At 35.8% G+C, this 18,848-nt stretch overlaps 5 protein-coding genes across 5 annotated transcripts in view; 1 reads left to right on the forward strand and 4 right to left on the reverse strand.

Annotated features, from left to right (window-relative positions):
- The window catches only part of LOC116842468 (carboxypeptidase M), a 92,713-nt gene that overhangs the window by 55,759 nt on the left and 18,106 nt on the right, over positions 1-18,848 (forward strand). The gene's annotated exons all lie outside the window — the stretch shown is intronic.
- On the reverse strand, positions 1,656-4,948 carry LOC116842546 (odorant receptor 4-like). Its single transcript, XM_032811918.1, has 5 exons — positions 4,839-4,948; positions 2,391-2,771; positions 2,090-2,291; positions 1,772-1,927; positions 1,656-1,703 (listed from the first exon to the last, which is right to left on the reverse strand). The coding sequence occupies exons 1-5, from the start codon at positions 4,946-4,948 to the stop codon at positions 1,656-1,658; spliced, it is 897 nt and encodes a 298-aa protein (XP_032667809.1).
- Positions 5,468-13,083, reverse strand: LOC116842476 (odorant receptor Or1-like). Its single transcript, XM_032811746.1, has 10 exons — positions 12,447-13,083; positions 11,128-11,514; positions 10,202-10,403; positions 9,973-10,128; positions 9,836-9,875; positions 8,243-8,570; positions 7,252-7,635; positions 6,815-7,025; positions 5,951-6,106; positions 5,468-5,868 (listed from the first exon to the last, which is right to left on the reverse strand). Exons 1-10 carry the CDS (start codon positions 12,806-12,808, stop codon positions 5,827-5,829), a joined length of 2,268 nt encoding a protein of 755 aa, XP_032667637.1. The 5' UTR covers positions 12,809-13,083; the 3' UTR covers positions 5,468-5,826.
- Positions 14,218-15,380, reverse strand: LOC116842547 (odorant receptor 46a-like). The gene is made up of 4 exons (XM_032811920.1): positions 15,366-15,380; positions 14,956-15,261; positions 14,661-14,813; positions 14,218-14,580 (listed from the first exon to the last, which is right to left on the reverse strand). Exons 1-4 carry the CDS (start codon positions 15,378-15,380, stop codon positions 14,533-14,535), a joined length of 522 nt encoding a protein of 173 aa, XP_032667811.1. The 3' UTR covers positions 14,218-14,532.
- LOC116842548 (odorant receptor 46a-like) overlaps positions 15,866-18,848 on the reverse strand; it is a 6,621-nt gene continuing 3,638 nt past the window's right edge. The window contains exons 6-7 of the mRNA XM_032811921.1: positions 17,400-17,726; positions 15,866-16,295 (exon numbers count right to left, since the gene is read on the reverse strand). Coding sequence (XP_032667812.1) covers positions 15,866-16,295; positions 17,400-17,726 — 757 coding nt within the window. The remainder of the gene's footprint in view (positions 16,296-17,399; positions 17,727-18,848) is intronic.

The raw sequence follows: 18,848 nt of genomic DNA on the forward strand, positions 1-18,848 counted from the left end.
ATGTGTTTTCTCTTGACGTCGGGTGCTGTCAAATCGATTTTTTTTCGAATTTTCGGAGAATGGATGACGCTACGAGTTTCATACTCTAAAACTATAATTCTTAAGCCTAGCATAACTCAGGACAAAAAGATCTTAGTTGGAACAAGAAAGGAAGCATGTGTTTACTCTTGACGTCGAGTACTGTCAAATCGATTTTTTTACGAATTTTCGGAGAACGAATGATCTTATGAGTCTCATACTCTAGAACTATAATTCTTAAGCCTAGAACAACTCAGAACAAAAAGATCTCGGTTGGAACAAGAAAGATAGTATAAGTTTACTCTTGGTCCGATAGACTGTTTGTCAAAAAACTTTTTTTTAATTTTTCGGGCTTATAATTAAACTTATTGATTTGTGCTTTTGGAACAATGTTTGGAACAACTTGAACAATCTATATCGGTATCGGAATGCTTTATTTTAAAAAAATGGGGTGCCAGGTCAAAAACATTTTTTTCATTTTTTGGACTTATAATTCAACTTATGGATTTGTCCTTTTGAAACAATGTTTGAAACAACTAGAACAATCTATTGCGGTATCAGAATGTTCGATTTTCGAAAAGTGAGATGCCAGCTCAAAAAATCATTTTTTTTTGTTCGAAAACCGTTTCGAATGAAGCAATATCACTTTGGAACAATGTAGTACAAAGTCAGAACAATCTGGAACAACTTTCAAAATTATAAATTTCAAAAAGTGGGGTGTCAACTTCATACACTCATGTCTGCCTTTGTTTAGAAAGAAAGATAGATCCACATGTTTGTGTCTCGCTTATAGCCAAAATAATGTTGGTACAATTGGACTTAAGAGACGTCTCGTAGGTGCTTGGCCTCTCACATAATTTCGGGCATTAATTGATTGAAATTTTTTCTCACTAAAATAATCGACAAGTCAATAATCAAAATTAATCAATCGTCGTGTATATAATCACGAATAACTTAACTGATCGGTGAAATTAATCGATTCGAGAAGAGTAACTTTGTGTTAGAGACGGTGATAGGCTAGAGGAGAATGGCGCGTGGGGAGCTAATTAACGCAATCCAGACATCGCCTCACTCAGGACTCCACTCCGGATGTCACACGCTATCATTCGCCAATTTTTTAGAATTTATAACTAAAAATTTTGCCATGTATGATCAAGTGGAAACAAAAAAATAACTTGCGTTACTAAAGTCGAAAAATGTTCATAACTTTGAAAAGGTTGGCTGTTCGACTCATGTTTAACAGACACTTTTTACTCAGTATAATGAATAATATCTATTCTGTAAGTTTGGAATACTTTTTTCAACACCATGTATGATGATTTATTTATCACGATTATTGACTTACCGATTATTTTAGTCCAATAAAGTTCCAGTCGATTAATACCCAACACTGTATAACGACCCAAAATGTAATATGGAGAAAGTAGGCGCCCTTTGTTCAAAATGACAGATATCGACGTATGAAATACCTGAAACGCATTTTGTAGATCGCACCGAATACGTCAATTCCAAAAATTCAAACAAGTGACACGATTGAGTGAAGAACACGCAAATGGAAACTTTAACATATAATCTTGAGCATTATAATTTATTAGAAAGTACACAATATTGTTACGACATATTCCTTAGATTACATCTCAGGACTGTTGCAACACGTTAAACGCCGAGTACGATGTCTTCAGTATCTAAAAAAGAAATTGCGATACAATTGCACGTGACATTACGAACGAATGTTCGAGCAAGTGCTACTAACGTTGCAGTAAGACTCGAGAGATAGAGTTATCAAGAAGCTACTACTAAATCTTATGGGAACAGTGCTGCGTCTCATGATCATCAGTAGATCTTTCTTCTCGCTGATAGATAACAGAGGCCAGTCCATGTTATACGCCGCATCTCCTATGTTCATACTCTGCCAACACGACACGACAACCAATATAATCTGACTGCACAGAATCACTCTGCTAAACCGGTTCACCGCGAGCAGGGTATATTGAGAGAATCGATTTATCGGATGCACGAAATATATGTCAGAAACGGTTTGTAAAATATGTGAATATGGATGTGATTTCACCTTAAGTATAACTTCGTTGCCAGACCAACAATACAAAAAGATTTGGACAAACATGCAAAAAACGTAGACCAGCATAGTCGCAGATTCGGTCTCCGTGAAATGCGTCGAGATATAGTATAGGCTTGTACACAGCACCAATATGCTCACAGAGAATTGGATGAAAAGTACCTGATTGTATACGAAGTTCACCGTTTTAGCAAAGCTGTAACAATTTTCACATTATTATTGTATGACAGGTGACTTACTCATAATTTGGACAAATCATCAGATTTGGAATTTTGCAGATTTATATATAACTAACTTGTAAATGCTGATATGATGACGTATATGTTGTGAAATTATTGATTTTTTCGCATTCGAAGACGGTGAAATATCCTTTTGATGATAGGTCGCATTATTGGTTTTTAATTTGCGAAAACGACTTCCGAGAATATCGAGCTGGGCGCACGTTTGCAGAAAGAAACCAAAAACCAAAGTTTCCGTGGCAACGTTTACGATAGTGGCGAGAATTATAGCTACCATTTGATGAACGGAAGTGATCCAAAATATCACTGTTACGTTCGTGTTGTATGGCAGCCACACTCTGTAAGGTAAGAAACCTTGCATGATGTTCAGTACCGATTTCATTGTGACGCCTGTCACAGAACCTGTCGCCAGGAGAGCAAATCTTATCGACCATCTCCTGCAAAATTAACATTATGTCTTATAAAATTTTCTATTTCTTCACATCTATTTATCTACATATCTTCTATTTATTATTTATAATATTTAATATTAATAATAATATTTAATATTATCTTCAATATATACTGATGTTACAAAATATCATTATTAATTTTACTAATAATAAATTCTAATAATAAATAATAAATTACTAATAACAATAAATTCTTATTATTATTAGTTTAATTATATTTAATAAGAAAGACAAGAATTAGAATAAATAAGAATAATAAGAATAATTGTTTCTAATAGTAATTATAATTATTATTAGAAATAATTACAATTATTAGAATTACATATTATTAGAAATACATATATATAATATTCTACTATACAAGACTAAATATAACAACTCTGTAAATCAAATCTGTAAAACAATAACTAGTACGGGCATAAAGAGCCAAATCACAATTGTTATGTGTAAATAATTTGATAAATGGTCGAAACGTATTATAAGTGTTTATTTCATTAAATTATTTACACATAACAACTGTAATTTGGCTCTTTTTGTCCGTACTAATTATTGTTTTATAGATATCTATAATAATTTTTATTATTAACAGAGTTTTAATTGTCATTTTGTCACATTGGGTATTAAAATAATTTCACATTGAGAAAAATAAATATTTGGCCGCACTCATTTTCTGTGCCAACCACATTCTTTTTGTTGTTTTGACAAAAGGTAGCAGCAGCAATGTACAAATAAAATTATTATCACTAACACTACAATAATGCTTACTACTTGAAGAATTACTTTCACGCCTAAGTTCGCAAGTGTAGCCACGAGAATTGAATATTTCTTTCTCAGTGCAGAGTATCTTAGAAAGTATCTATGTGTATTAATGCGACAAAGTGCGGAGAATTTGTTTACACACGCGCGCGCGCGCGCACGTGCATCACGTAACATATAAAATGTGAGAACATTATAATAATTGTAGATAGATACACCTGATAAACTCATTGAATCTCGTTTGTATGGCCACTTCCTCTTTATTTCGAGGCTTGCACGGGTCATTCAGTAACGTTTGCACTAAACCAATGATCATGTCTCGACGGGTTATGGCGATTGTGATTTTGCAAATAACGGCGATCATACCCACGAACAACAGAGCATTAGCAACGAAATCGTCCATATTATCGACAACAAGAACGATATCTATAAATTGGGTTATCGTTAAAGTCAATATCATGACTATCGTACAACTGGAATACGCCGTATACAATAGCTTAGCACAACTGGATGACCACTCGATTGGCCGCCACACGCCACTCACTGCCAATATAACAAAATTTAATGTGAGCATCTGCATTCTCGTGAAGGCTTTACCGAAGTATGGGCGTAAAAGAGTGCATCCGACGAGGCACCTTGACTGATTATCGCGAATCGAATACTTTGACGCAAAAACAACGATTTTGCAAATTTCGCGCTAAATGAGAATTGAGCTAAAATGTCTCGTGAAGTCGTCGTACAACACAACGAACAAAATTCACGAAGGGCCTTTACATCTCACAGAGTGTAGACGTGGTGGTTTCTCTCTCTTTTTCTTTCTCCCTCTCTTTCTTTTTTTCTGTGACAAAAGTTGCTCTTATCCAATTACACTAGGATCGCGCACACAATGTTGTGATAGCTTGTAATAATTTTTCTTAGCGCTGATTTGTGTCTATGAGACGTAAGCAAATGAAAAGCAAATTCGCATATTCATCGCACAGTTTCCTCCATTTTAAAACTGTCGAGTCTGATATCTAATATTTTCTTAATATTCGATATAATTATATATCGAAGACAATACGTATTACGTGCGCGAAAAATCGTAAGGATAATCAAATTCGTAACCGAATGCACTCAATCGCATATCGCTTTCGTACTATATGCAGATTCGCTCGCTCTACTTTCCTATAGTAATTCTATAGTTCAGGCTATTTTAGTTCGTAATTTCATTTCAGTTAATTGCAGTTATTTGCGAAACCCACGCGTCGTTCGCTAATTACGGTGGTTTAAGTCATGCGCGTTGTTGGCTTCTCTTACCGTATTTCCTTGCACTCGCTGTTCCTTCGCTCGTCACTCATGAATACTACAATCTGGCAAGTCGCCGCACTCTTGACAATTAAGTGATGTCGTCCCCTACATCCGAACATGCTGCCGTGTTCCCACCGAATGAAATGTTAATTGATCTTCACGTTAGCGTCAGCGATACAATGTGGGATTGTATTTTCCACATTGTATCGTTGACAACGATATGAAGTCCGAACTTTACAGTCCAAGTAAATACAAGGGATGAAAAGGGGAGTGAGCAAGAATAACGTATAAAGTAGAATGAAGTACGTTCTCCGAGTTAAGCATCCACGCGCTTCCCTGCCATATAATGAACGTTGAAAGGGACAATTCTACGCATGGTATGTTTTTCATATACTAAACTTTAAAATTAATGTTTTCTTCCTCCTCTCTTTCTCTTTCACTCTCTCGTGTTCATTTGCTTACGTAATATATCACCGAGAATTTTATAATTATTTATTGTATGGGAAAAGCAATTGTCACTCTGAATGTATCGAGAACTCGTTAAAGTTCGTCGAACTTTTAGCCATAATTCTTTTATTCATTATAACAAAACAGTACATCCCGCATCTTTTTGTCTACTAAAATCTAGAATGATTTCAACAAAAATTAATTGACATGTCGGTGAATCATTGCAATATATCTCTGCGCAATGCAAACATATGTTATATGTACAATTCGAATTTTGTAGCAAGTTATTTCATCGATGGTGTAATTTTTACAAACTGTGTGTAATTCTTAATGATGCATCTTTTGATATGTGCTAACACATAAAATTTACTATTTCAGTGGTAATTCATATTACAATATCGATATAGTTCAGCTTTACGAAAAATATTGTAAAAAGAAATCTATTTTTAATCTATTTTTAACTTTTACGATAAATCTATTTTTAACTTTTACGATAAAATTTTCTCCGTGTGTAAGATATGAGAGATGAATACCAGTGAACATCTCAAGATTATTGTAGTACATTAAATGCCGAATACGACGTTTTCAGAATCTGAAAGAGAAATTAAAGTATTATTTCGTGAGAAATGTCTCAAGAGAAAAACAGCCGTGTAGCAACGCTCAAGTATACTAACGTTGCCGTAGGACTGAAGAGACAGAGTTATCAAAAAGCTACTGGTGAACTTTATAGGCACTGTGCTGCGTCTCATGATCATCAATAGATCTTTACGATTGCTATTCGATAATAAACACCAGTCTACTTGATACACGGCGTCAGCCAAATTCACGCTCTGAACGAAACAAAACATGAATAGGAATAGGAATAGTGTGACTATCCGACAAGATGGAGATAGTCAACAGTTAAATGATTATTTACGTCATTACGAATTGTGAAATGTATATAGACGCATATACAGGGTGTCCCATACTCTTCTCCGCATATTTTGTGGGAACATAGAACAGATTGAAAATAAAAGTCCCATACTGTTCTGCGATATTCGCAATAAATCTCAAGATATTAATTAAAGAAAATTGGTGAATGATCACGCGCGATATGGTAGATGAGCTGCAGTGGCGCCGTCTGCCGTTGTATGCTTATACATTAGGTCAAATTGAACAAAAAATTCCTCTACCATTTTGCAAATGACCACATAGATTTTTAGATATTAATTAAAGAAAATTTATGCATTATTATGCACAATCATGTAACAATTTTTTTCAATCAATATCTAAAAATCTTTGTGGTTATTTGCAAAATGGTAGGGGACTTTTTTATTCAGTTTGACCTAATGTGTAAGTATACAACGGCAGACGGCGCCACTGCAGCTCATCTACCATATCGCGCGTGTTCATTCACCAATCTTCTTTAATTAATATCTCGACTGTTATTGCGAATCTCGCAAAACGGTATAGGACTTTTATGTTCACCTCAACTTGTTCTACATTCTACATTCAAAATATACGGAGGAGAGTCTGGGACACTCTGTATACCAGTGAACTTCTCGCACCTTGATCATAACTTCGTTTCCAGACCAACAAAAAATGAAGATCTGCACAAACATGCAAGCAGTGTACACCACAATACCCATAACCTTGGACTCTGTGATATGCATCGACATATAATATACGCATGTACACAACACCAATATACTGCCAAAAAATTGGACAAAAAGCACCTCGTTGAATATGCTGTTCACCGTTTTAGCGTATCTGTAATGCACACCGAGGAGTATAATTCGGGGTGAAATATAATATCTCGCTTTCAAAGATTTTTAGATCCTTATTCTGAAATCTCTTCTATCGACAAATATGCCTCTAAATGACTAAAAGGCAATCAGAGGATTTGTAAGTTACATTTAGAGATGATTTTATTGATAAAAGAGAATTCACAAAATAAGGGCCTTAATGTAATGCGAATATAGTACACGTGACTAACGTGTAAATGTTGATGTGATGACGTATGTGCTCCGAAATAATCGACTGTCCCTTATTTGATAACGAGAACGGCCGATCATCTCGGTAGCCGGCCGCTTGTTTAATCACCGATTTATTGAGACGACTCTTGAGAATGTCCAGCTGGGCGCATGTTTGCAAAATAAAACCGAATATCAAGGTTTCTGAGCCGACGTTGATATAAGTGCCGACTATCACAACGATGATCTGATTGATCGACGTGATCAGAAACAAGGGAGATTTATTCAAATCATAAGGCACCCACACTTTGTTAGGTAAATGGCCGTGCATGATATCCAGCACTGACCTCAACACGATGCTTGTCATAGAGACGGTCGTCATAAATATGTACTTTATCGTGCATGACCTGTGAATGCATAAAACCTGAGATTACGTTTCATAGACTAAGTTTACGCGGCAGCTTAAAACCGGTTTAGTAACAACCGTGTTTAGTAAACTCTCGCATTGATATATTCCGATTGATATATTCTTTCCGATTGATATATTCTTTTAGATCTAGAAATATATTCCAATCGGATTCAAGAGTTTACTAACTACGGTAGTTACTAAACCGGTTTTAAGTTGCCGTGTAAAGTTAGTCATAGATATTTCATACTGACAAACTGAATAAAAAAAATGAAACAATTCGCTCGTGTCTCGATATGTAAGGAAACATATAATGACATTTAATACTATGACCACCTCATACTCGATTACCATTACCGTTGTATTTGATTACCATTACCATTACCTGTACTGTTTAACTGATAATCAAATTGTTAATAATTTATAATTACTTTTTATTACAATATATAAACAAACTGTTTTTTTTCTGTATTACATACACTGACAGAAAGGTACTTGAAAATTTATTGGTGAGATATAAGTATTATTCACGGAAAAATAATCTTTATCTTCCAAAAATATGTCTTCGAATACTTTTTTCAGTGTAGAAATTAGTCAGAGACACTTACCGGATAAATTCGTCGAATTTCGCTTGTATTGCCAACTCCTCCTCATCGCGTGGTCTGCACGTGTCGTTCAGTAACATTTCCGTCAAATTGGTGATCGCCCTTTGACGTAACGCAACGGCTGTGGCTTTGCAAGAAACGACAATAACACTTACCAACAATAGAGAATTATTAATGAAATCGTCCATGTTATCGACGACAAGGACGAGATCCATTAACTGAGTTATCATCATGAAGTACAACTGGAATACCGAGCATACAGTGAACGCGCTGTACAATAGCTTGGCGAAACACGACGACCACTCGCGAGGCCGCCATATACCACTGAGTTTGCATATGCGAAAATTAAGTGAAAGTATCTGCATCTTCGTTATTGCGTTAGAACAATTTGTCAAAACGTTCCACGAACTACGTTCTATGATGCACACGCGCGATTCGCATTTAACAAATTGATGCAAACGTTTATTCTGAGGTGGGCAAGTTTCATTCATCTAAATCGAGAGTCGCATACATCTTCAACGGATTGGATTTTTCGACTACGCGATCTTCTTTAATTTTACTTAATATTAATATTAATTTTACGTGTAATACGGAAAGAACAACCGAACTACATGACTAGATTCGATCCAACGCGCGCAAATGTCTGTCTCGTTCTCGAGGTATCGTCTCTTACATTCTGATCTAACGGCACAATGAAGAAGTGATACGAAGATGAGTGCGTGTAGTTTCACCATCGCGAAAATAATTAAGTTTAAATCGAAATGTAGCAAGCCGTGTATTCGTGTCGCAACGAATTATGGACGCGTATTACCGCAAGTTTGCAACCGCCTTAACCTTTTTAAACTCGAATCATTAATTTATCAGTTTAGCGAAGTCGATTACTGCTTATTACGGCATATGCGACGGCTTTCCTCTTTTATCGTTGTTATGTATTTTCTTACCGTTCTTTACCCGACTACCATAATTGTATAATGATAGCGATATACCAGCGATGCTTAAGGAACGCTCGCATTCGAGTATATCGTCGCATTTCTAGCGAATAAAATATTCATGCGCTCGCATATCATCGCGCTATGTCCCATAAAAAGATAGTATATCTCATAAGGTACGGCTTTTATTTTCTAAAGGAGCAATTGTAGAAAGAGAGATAATATAACTCCATACTGTGGACTGAACATACACATACATATAATTAGATTTTCCGCAGAAACAGTTTGTCCGTGGCGGTGTGTTTTCGCCAAGTAGAGCGAGTGCTGATATTAATCATAACGTGCACAGTTTTCCACACACACATAATAGAATGTTTCACGATATTTCCCTTTGTTACTATGTCGTCAATTTGAAGTATAAAATAGTGCACATAGAGTTGAATTTTAAATATTTAAATAAATTTTTTTAAATATAATTAAATTGAGTATATTGGACGCATAGCGCGTCGAGTTCTACACTTATCTCTTTTTCCATTACAGACCGAGTAAGAATTTTTGAAAGGTGTCAGACACAAAGCTGCGCTTCAACGTTCTATGTGATGAATGATTTATTTATGACGAGCCTTTGTATACATGGTATGTTGCGAGGGTACAAACTTTTAAGATTGCTGCAAAACGTTAAACGCAGAGTAGGATGCCTTAAGTAGCTGCAAAGGACAGAAAGTAAGAAAGTTTAATTGAAATCACGCGTCAAGACGCTCAAGAAGCGACCTCACGGAGAACTGACGAGATTTTAATACTGACATTGCCATACGAGCTCAGAGATAACGTCACCAGGAAGCTGCTGGTGAACTTGATGGGTCTCGTACTGCGCTTCATGATCATCAGTAGATCTTTCCGTTCGCTGATCGTCATGAGTATCCAGTCCATTTGATATATCTCGTCGCTTAGACCTGCGCTCTGCGCATATAAAACTGATGAGAGCTGTCCAAGTTGTTCTGCTAATCGGTACTGACACTCGCCGAGGTTTTACCTTAAGCATAACTTCGTTCCCGGCCCAGCAATAAACGAGAATCTGCACGAACATACAGAACGTGTAGGCTGCCATAGTCGCGATGTCCTCTAATGTCAAATGAGAAGATAGATGGTATAGGCTCGAACATAACACCAGTATACTGGCGAAAAATTGGGTAAAGAACACTTGATTGTATATCTCGTTGACCTGTTCGGCGTATCTATAAACGTTTGCGCATCATGTACGATTCATGGTCAGTGTTTAAAGTTGAACTACAATAGTCAATGCTTTTTTGACTAATTCTTTTGCGTTCAAACGCTCACGTAATGATTTAATCGTTTTTGATTTAGAAATCTATGACACACCAGTTTGACATAACACATATTGTGATAATTATTATATATTGTAATAATTCTGATTGAAGGACAATTTTATAAGGAGATATTCTAATTAGTTATAATTCTATTATTATACACGGAGGAACAATTGGAACGATTGGAATTAACGTGACAATGACACAACTAAATACATTTTGGTTGAAACAAACAAAATCTTTGGTTTTTAAGAAAAGAATTTGATTCTTAAGAGCCGAAAATTCTATTTTCTTCAGCCAAAATGTCTTGTTGTATCTGTAAAAAGTCGTATCATTATTATCTTAATTCAACCAATCTTCTTTCTTCGTGTATAATTCTCTTTTATTGAACTATATGAAGTCATGATATTCTATCTGTGATTATTTTTTCTTAGTCAATCTGAATTACAATTACCTTATATTATTTTATTTTCATGTTTAGAATATATCAAGAGAGCTGAATAGATGACTAATGATAGTAGTAATAATTCGTCGAAAATATATATACATATTATCAATTTTCCGAACGTAATTTAACGGATTCGATGCAGAGATACGTACTTAAAATAATTTGACTATCTGCGTGACGAACCTGATTATACACAGGTGATGACAGATGTGTTTTGACAATCTGTTCGTCCTGTTCCACGACGTATCGTTCGGTGGGCTTTCGCGAGGTCCCACCCCTTCGCTTGAGTGCGCCACCCTTTGGAGACGGTGCGCCAGAATCTCGAGTTGCGCACACGTTTGCAAGCAAAGCCCGTACACCAAGGTCTCGGTGGAGATGTTGATGATCGTACCGATCACCACGGCTAACAGCAGCTGAGCGGATGTGAGCCAGAATAAGAGAGGTGAGCTGTAATCGTAAGGCACCCACACTCTCAAGGGTAATTGGCCTTCTAAGATGGCGAGCACCGCTCCCGCTAAGGCTCCGACGGAGGAAATCGTCGCGAGAAACAAGTAAGTTAAGGAGAGCGATCTGCGTACAGTTCCAAACACATGTGCCGATTTTTCATGACCGGAAGTCGACGTCAAGGCGAAAGAGTATGTTGTAAAAAAATTCTGTGGTATCAGTAAAATTTATCAGCTGCGCCATTGATGGATGAAATTTTTTTGATTCAATAGCAATATTATTGAAATTGATGCTTGAATTATCAGAATCATGTGTGACGTAAGAAAAAGTTTGTCGTGTTTGTTAAACGAAATAGAAAACAAAATTACCCGAGAATTAAACAAAACTGTAGTACTTTGTAGTGATTGCTATCGAGAATATTGCAGTATTAATAATTGAAATCTAGTTTTTATAATTTCTACGAATAAAATATAAACAATTTCGATTCTACATCTTTTTAAAAATTTAATAATTTTTATTTTCCTTTTAATATCTAGACTTCCTCTGAAAATTTAATAGAGAAAAAGATAACAAACCTCTTGTAGAAACTTAATTACCCTTATTAGTAATCTTTATTATATGTATATGTGATACATGTAGATTTTGTTTATCTTTTATAGTATGATATTAAAACAAAAAATAATTATTTATCCAAAAATTTATCCAAAAGAAATTAGTTCAACCTTAGCACTTATATAAAGTTTCTCATTCTAATAATATTATAAAAAAAAATATATATTTTTTTTTAAGAGAAAATGTTATACATTAAAGTTTTTTGGTTTCGATGGGTATACTTCTATTTTACCATGAGATTCCTTATCAATGTCCTTTCTAGATTGAGAATAATTTTCATACACCTCGTGTACGCCCTAACGATGCTCTAACACTTAATATTCCTATTGAATCAAGAAGATTTACTCCAGTTATGGCGCTGTTCCATTTATGGCCAATTCTATTGATATATCAACATTAATTTGTTCTGTATACATCACGATGGACTCGAATAACAACGTACTAACCTGATTGAACGATCGAATTTCGCCTGGATATACATCTCCTCTTGATCGCAGACCCTGCAGGGTGGCCCTTGCAGTATTTCAATTAGATTGACAATACGGCCGCGACAAGCCAAGGCAGTGATGATCTTGCTGAACGCGCTGATCACCGAGATGAAAAGTAAAGAGTTCGTAGTGAAGTCCTCCACGTTATCAACAACAAGGACGATATCCAGGAATTGAGTCAGCAGTAGAAAGAACATGAGATATAACATAAAGATGGTATACACGCTGTACAGCAGCGTGGAGCCGATCGAAGACCATTCGACCGGTCGCCACATACCGCTGGCAGCATACAGAAAGAAGTTCAGAGGGAGTATCTGCATTTCTGCAGTCTCTCTACAATGAGAAACAATGTATTCCCATCCCTGTTCGCATCGAGTAGGCAGTCACCGTTGTCGTGTTTGAGAGATGCAATCGAGGATCCGTCGAGTGACTAAGATGTATTATATGTGTTTCTCTCACGAACAGAAAAAGACTTCTCTCTCTCTCTCTTTCTCTCGGGAAAATAATTGGAGTAAGTACTCGAGAAGAGCGTCGCGACTTACGAACGCGTCAGAAAGCCTTAATAATTTTCTTCAGTTTACACGCCTCACGTGTAATTTGCAGCACGGTCCCGTACGAGACAACTTACAGTTCGCATCTATCGCGAAACGGAGTCACGCGAAGACGACTTACGCGTCGCACCAATAAAAAATGTACGAACACACGACAAAGTGCACGCGACAGTGGTTCGTGAGACACTATACAAATGCTCACCGCATTGGCTTCGCGTGTTCCGGTGTTCAAAATGAAGGTTTCATTAATTAATAGCGCGATGTCGCGGCGCCCGTTGCCGGCGTAATCGATATTTAAGTCGTTATCGGAAAAGTTGTAATTATGACAGTATTCGTATAGTCAAGTATATAATTGCGAGGAAACGTTACGTCCGGCATGTTTGCCGACATGCTGTCGTGTTCCCAGCCAGTAAAATGACGCTCTTTCGAGGAAGAAACACATAACTTCTTCCTTGAAGCACATAACTTCTTCTTTGTTACAATTCACAAAGTAACTCGAGAAATATTAACGCAGGAGTGGTGTCTTAACTATTTGGTGTTTTAACTAATTTAATTTAAAATATATATTCGTTTTTGTACACACACACACACACACACAAACATATAGGCGTCTTCAATTTACAATAATCGCTATTTTGATTAACACAATGCAGTAGTTGCTTTATATACTAATAATCCTAGTTAGTCCGAAGGCGTTCGTATCTTAACATCTCTTTGTCTACTCACCTTAGTTAGCACTTACTGATTTCGCTAGTTCGAGCCCCGACAAGGGCAAATGAGACTTATCACTTTATAAACATCGTTTGCACGATTGTTTTATAAAAAGGAAAACTATCGGTGAGTTTTTTACGATCTGCTTTTCTCAACTTTTTTGACACCGCGTTTGATGATGTGATCGTTAATAATCTTACATCGCGATATTTGTAATTATGGCCGATACTTATTCTCATTGTAAGTGTAATTATAGATATCTTTGTATCTTGTATCATGGTAGTTCTACTGAAAGATGTGTCATTTGTTTCAACATATTGTTCTTTTCCCATCACTTTCACTTTACACTCTTTTGTGTTTAGTTGCTTGCGTGATATATCGCTGACTATTTTATAATCATTTACTGTATAGAACATATTATTTACTATATATTTACTTATAATCATTTACTATATTTATTAAAAGCAGTTGTGATTCTGGGCGTATTAAGGGCTTGCAAAAGTACGTTGAATACTCATCCACAAAATCTTTTATTAATAGTAACAAAACAGTACATGCCATGTTTAATCAAAGTATTTACCATTCAACACTTTTCGCCACAGTTTCCAAGTTTTATTTTCTTTATCACTTTTCGTTTATGTTTCAAAATTGTCTGATTCAATGTCTCTAAGGTGACTTTTCTTTTGAAACGCTGAAATAGATAATCCGACGAACTTTCACAAGCCTTTAATAAATAGCCCACTATATAAGATAGAAAGACGAACAAATACTCAGTGGACGTCTCAGGATTGTTGTAGCACGCTAAATGCCGAATACGACGTTTTTAGAATCTGAAAGAAAAATTAGTATGTAAAGAAAGATGTATCAAAAGAAACGGTTGTCTCGCATAGCAGCACTCGAGTGCACTAACTTTGCCGTAGGATTGGAGAGATAGTGTTATCAAGAAGCTGGTGAACTTTATAGGCACCGCACTGCGTCTCATGATCATCAGCAAATCTTTGCGCTCGCTGATCGAGAGTGAAGACCAGTCTACGTGATACACGGCGTCCGCCAAGTTCATGCTCTGAACGAAACAGGACATGAACAGAAATAGAGTGATTGGCCCGACAAGATGGAAGTAATCAACGGTTAAATGATTAGTTGTCGTTACGGATTGTGAAATGCAAATACATATAAATGAAAATATAGCAGTGAGCTTCTCGCACCTTGAGCATAACTTCGTTTCCGGACCAACAATAAATAAAGATCTGCACGAACATACAAGAGGTGTACACTGTAATACCTATAACCTCGGAATCTGTGATATGCTTCGACATATAATACACGCTTGTACACAATACCAATATACTGCAAAAAAATTGGACGAAGAGCACCTCGTTGAATATGCTGTTCACAGTTTTAGCGTACCTGTAATACACACCGAATAGAATAATTCGGTGTAAAACACAACTTCTCGCCAACAAGACTTTTAGGTCCGTATTCTGAAATCTCTTCTGTCGACGAACGTATCTCTAACTGTGACTAAAAGGCAATCGGAAGATTTGTAAGCCACATTTGGAGACACTCCCGTAAACAAAGAATATTAGATGAACATCTTGAAGTATTGGTTTTATGCGTATCTCTTAAGCATTTTTGTTTAATATTTTAAAAATATTTCAAAAATATTATCGAATAATATGATGCCTTTGAATATTACAAAAATGTTTCAGAAATATTAAAATATCAAAGTTATTCGTAATAATGTTGATACAACGTTAAATATTAGGAAACGTTTGCATGTTACTAAATATCGTTGCAATAACGTTCTATTAATGATTTTTTGCTTACTAGGACTTTTATTGATAAAAAAGAATTCACAGAATAAGGACCTTATGTTGCAATTCTAAGCAGAATCGTAAGTCTCGTAATTTGTTCTCGTAAAATTCGTCAGAACTTATACGTAGATTTACAAGTCTATGCAATATGTCGTACAATTACTCGTAAATATCTACGATTTCATGTAATTTACGATATTTATAAGTGATTGTACGACATATGATATTGCATAGACTTGTAAATCTACGTATAAGTTCTGACGAATTTTACGAGAACAAGTTACGAGACTTACAATTCTGCTTAGAATTGCAGCATTAGTGATGCGAATGTAGCACACGTAACTAACGTGTAAATGCTGAGATGATGGCGTATGTGCTCCGAAATAGTCGATTGTCTCTTATTTGGTAACGAGAACGGCCGATTCTCTTGGTAGCCTGCTATCTGGTTAATCACCGATTTGTTGAGACGACTCTTGAGAATATCCAGCTGGGCACACGTTTGCAAAATGAAACCAAAAATCGAGGTTTCCGTGCCGACATTGATGTAAGTGCTGAGGTACACAGTGATAATCTGATGAATCGACGTGATAAAAAATATCGAGGATTTATTCAAGTCATAAGGCACCCACACTCTATAAGGTAAAAGACCCTGTGTGATGTCCCATATCTTCCTCATCGTGATAGTCGTCACGGAAGCTATTGCCAGAATCACATACTTTATCGTGTACGACCTGTGAATGCAGAAAATCCGAGATTACGTTTTATGATAAGCTTTGGACAAAATAAGCAAAACGTAATTCGGTCGTGTTTAGATATGTACGAAAACACATAACGGTACTTAATACTTTGCCTCGTTTATTTTCATTGACTGTACAAGAGCTTAACTAATAATTAAATTACTAATGATATTTAATTATTCCTGATAATGATTAGTATCACTAATAAAATTACTATTAAATATATCATTATAATTAATATAATTAATATACTATGAAACAAATATAGTTCATAGCTTATATATTTCTTTCTCGTTTATTCGTTCTTCATTAACGGCAATAATTGCGATTTTCACAAATTGTTTATATTTTACATATAACACACATAATAAGTTTATAGTATATTACTATAATAACATTATAGTATAATACTGACATCGGTTAGACATTGTTTAAAACTTTCTTTGACTGAAATAATCGACAAATCAATAATCAAAATTAATCCCATATAAAATAAAAAAAATTTCGTCGATTGATAAATTTAATTATTAATCAGTATATAATTAGTCACATCAGTGTTTAATTAATAATTAATTTCATCAATTGATGAAATTGTTTGCAATTTTATTTGTAGCGATTGATGAATTTTGATTATTTATTTGCTGATTATTTTATATGAATAACATTTTTAATTTATTAATGCCCAACTCTAGTAGCGATTAACATATTGAGTGCCATGGTGGTACTCAAAATGTTAATTGCATACAGACAAATTTGATTATATTAACGTGAATTTATTTTTCATAAAGGAACCAATGCATTCTAAAGAACGCAGTTTTGTCGTTCTTATGACTCAAATTTGTCTCTTACAACCAAGAATCCCGTTTCCTTCAATCCAAATGTGTTAGTTCATTACAACCAAGTTTCATATTAATACAACCAAACTTTTTTCTTCCTGTACCACATGCATTGAGAAAAGGATACTTTAAAATTTTATTTGTGAAATGTAAAGTTTATTCACAAAAATAAACTTTATATTTCACAGAAATAAACTTTACATACCACAAATAAATCTCCAAGTACTTTTTCTCAGTGTAGAAATTAATCAGGCGCACCTACCGGATAAATCTGTCGAATTTCGCTTGTATTGCCAGCTCATCCTCATCGCGAGGTTTGCACGGGTCGCTCAGTAACATGTCCGCCAAATTGATGATCGCGCTTCGACGTAACATAACGGTTGTGGCTTTGCAAGAAACGACAATAACACTCACGAACACTAGAGAATTATTAACGAAATCGTCCATGTTATTGACGTTAAGGACGAGATCCATTAATTGGGTCAGCACCAAGAAGTATATCTGGACTATCGTACAGAAGGAGAACGCATTGTATAATAGCTTAGCGCAGCTCGACGACCACTTGATAGGTCGCCATATACCACTCACGCTGTATATGAAAAAATTGAATGAAAGTATCTGCATCTTCGTTATCGTATTTGAACGACTGGTCGAGACGTTTCAGGAACAGTTATATTTCACGACAGATATTGACGATTTGCATTTAGCAACGTGAACGTATTCGTTTATCCTGCGACGCGAGAGTTTCATTCGTCCAAGTCGGGAATCGCATACATTTTTATCACGAATTGGATTTTTCGAGTACGCGATCTTTCTTGGTTTTATTTAATTGGTTTTATTTATTTAATAACTGATATTAATTTTACGCGTAATGCGGCAAGGACAAGTTGAATGCATGAGATTCGATTCAATGCGCGCACATTTTTGAGATATCACTCCTTGTATCTTGATATAGTAGCACAACAGAGAAGTGCTATGAATACGAGTGCATTGGCTTTTCACTATCTCAGAAATAATTAAATTCAGATCGAAATGCAACGGTTAATGTATCGTAGCGAACTACGGGCCGTAGTTAACGTATTGCCGCGGGTTTGCAACCCTCCCAAGCTTTCAACCCCATCTCATTAATTTATTAATGACGCGGAGTCGTTTATTGCTGCTTATTATCGTAAGTTACTTTCCTCTCTTGCCATTTCTTTTTTATTATTTTCTTACCATTCCTTATGCAACTATCGTAATTATATAATAGCAGCGACGATTAAGGGATACTGTCCCCCGCATTCGAACATATTGTCGTATTCCCAGCGGATATAATGTTCATTAGTTTGCGTGTCATCGTGCTGTGTCTCATCGTAAGATTGTATGTCCCACAAGTTACAGCTCTTATTGACTAACAGTATTGTTACGTCTGGATATTACGTCCTGGTAGAGAACGCAACACGACGTAAGGTCTCGATCGTACTAGCAAGTCGAGTTACGAGTCAACGACCAGAAGGATCGCTTTACGCGTGTACCGACGTACGACGAGTGGTCCTTTTTCGATCAGAGAACTGAATCTCTTTATCGCGGACGGACCGAGAGCGGATAAGAGAAATGAAGGGGGAAAAGGGAAGGATTCGAAAAGAAATTGTGATATAATTTGAATTGGAATTTAGATAATTCTTAACGATTACATTTATTTTCCTCGCGGGGTTGTTACAATTTTTATTAA

This window comes from Odontomachus brunneus, unplaced genomic scaffold, assembly GCF_010583005.1.
Source record: "Odontomachus brunneus isolate Ranch 3 - 2012 unplaced genomic scaffold, Obru_v1 Obru_scaffold_025, whole genome shotgun sequence".
In the NCBI taxonomy this organism is placed as follows: domain Eukaryota; kingdom Metazoa; phylum Arthropoda; class Insecta; order Hymenoptera; family Formicidae; genus Odontomachus; species Odontomachus brunneus.

Bases quoted from the DNA above. Each gene is read 5' to 3' on its own strand.
- LOC116842546 (XM_032811918.1), bottom strand. From the start codon at position 4,948: ATGTTCGGATGTAGGGGACGACATCACTTAATTGTCAAGAGTGCGGCG. The intron at 1,928-2,089 runs GTGAAATCACAT...TCGTGTTGGCAG, and splicing joins GCAACGAAGTTATACTTAAG to AGTATGAACATAGGAGATGC. The intron at 1,704-1,771 runs GTTAGTAGCACT...TTTCTTTTTTAG, and splicing joins CTCTCGAGTCTTACTGCAAC to ATACTGAAGACATCGTACTC.
- LOC116842476 (XM_032811746.1), bottom strand. From the start codon at position 12,808: ATGCAGATACTCCCTCTGAACTTCTTTCTGTATGCTGCCAGCGGTATG. The intron at 11,515-12,446 runs GTTAGTACGTTG...AACTGTACGCAG, and splicing joins AAATTCGATCGTTCAATCAG to ATCGCTCTCCTTAACTTACT. The intron at 5,869-5,950 runs GTTAGTATACTT...TTTCTCTTTCAG, and splicing joins CTCTTCAGTCCTACGGCAAC to ATTCTGAAAACGTCGTATTC.
- LOC116842547 (XM_032811920.1), bottom strand. The intron at 14,814-14,955 runs GTGCGAGAAGCT...TGTTTCGTTCAG, and splicing joins GAAACGAAGTTATGCTCAAG to AGCATGAACTTGGCGGACGC. The intron at 14,581-14,660 runs GTTAGTGCACTC...TTTTTCTTTCAG, and splicing joins CTCTCCAATCCTACGGCAAA to ATTCTAAAAACGTCGTATTC.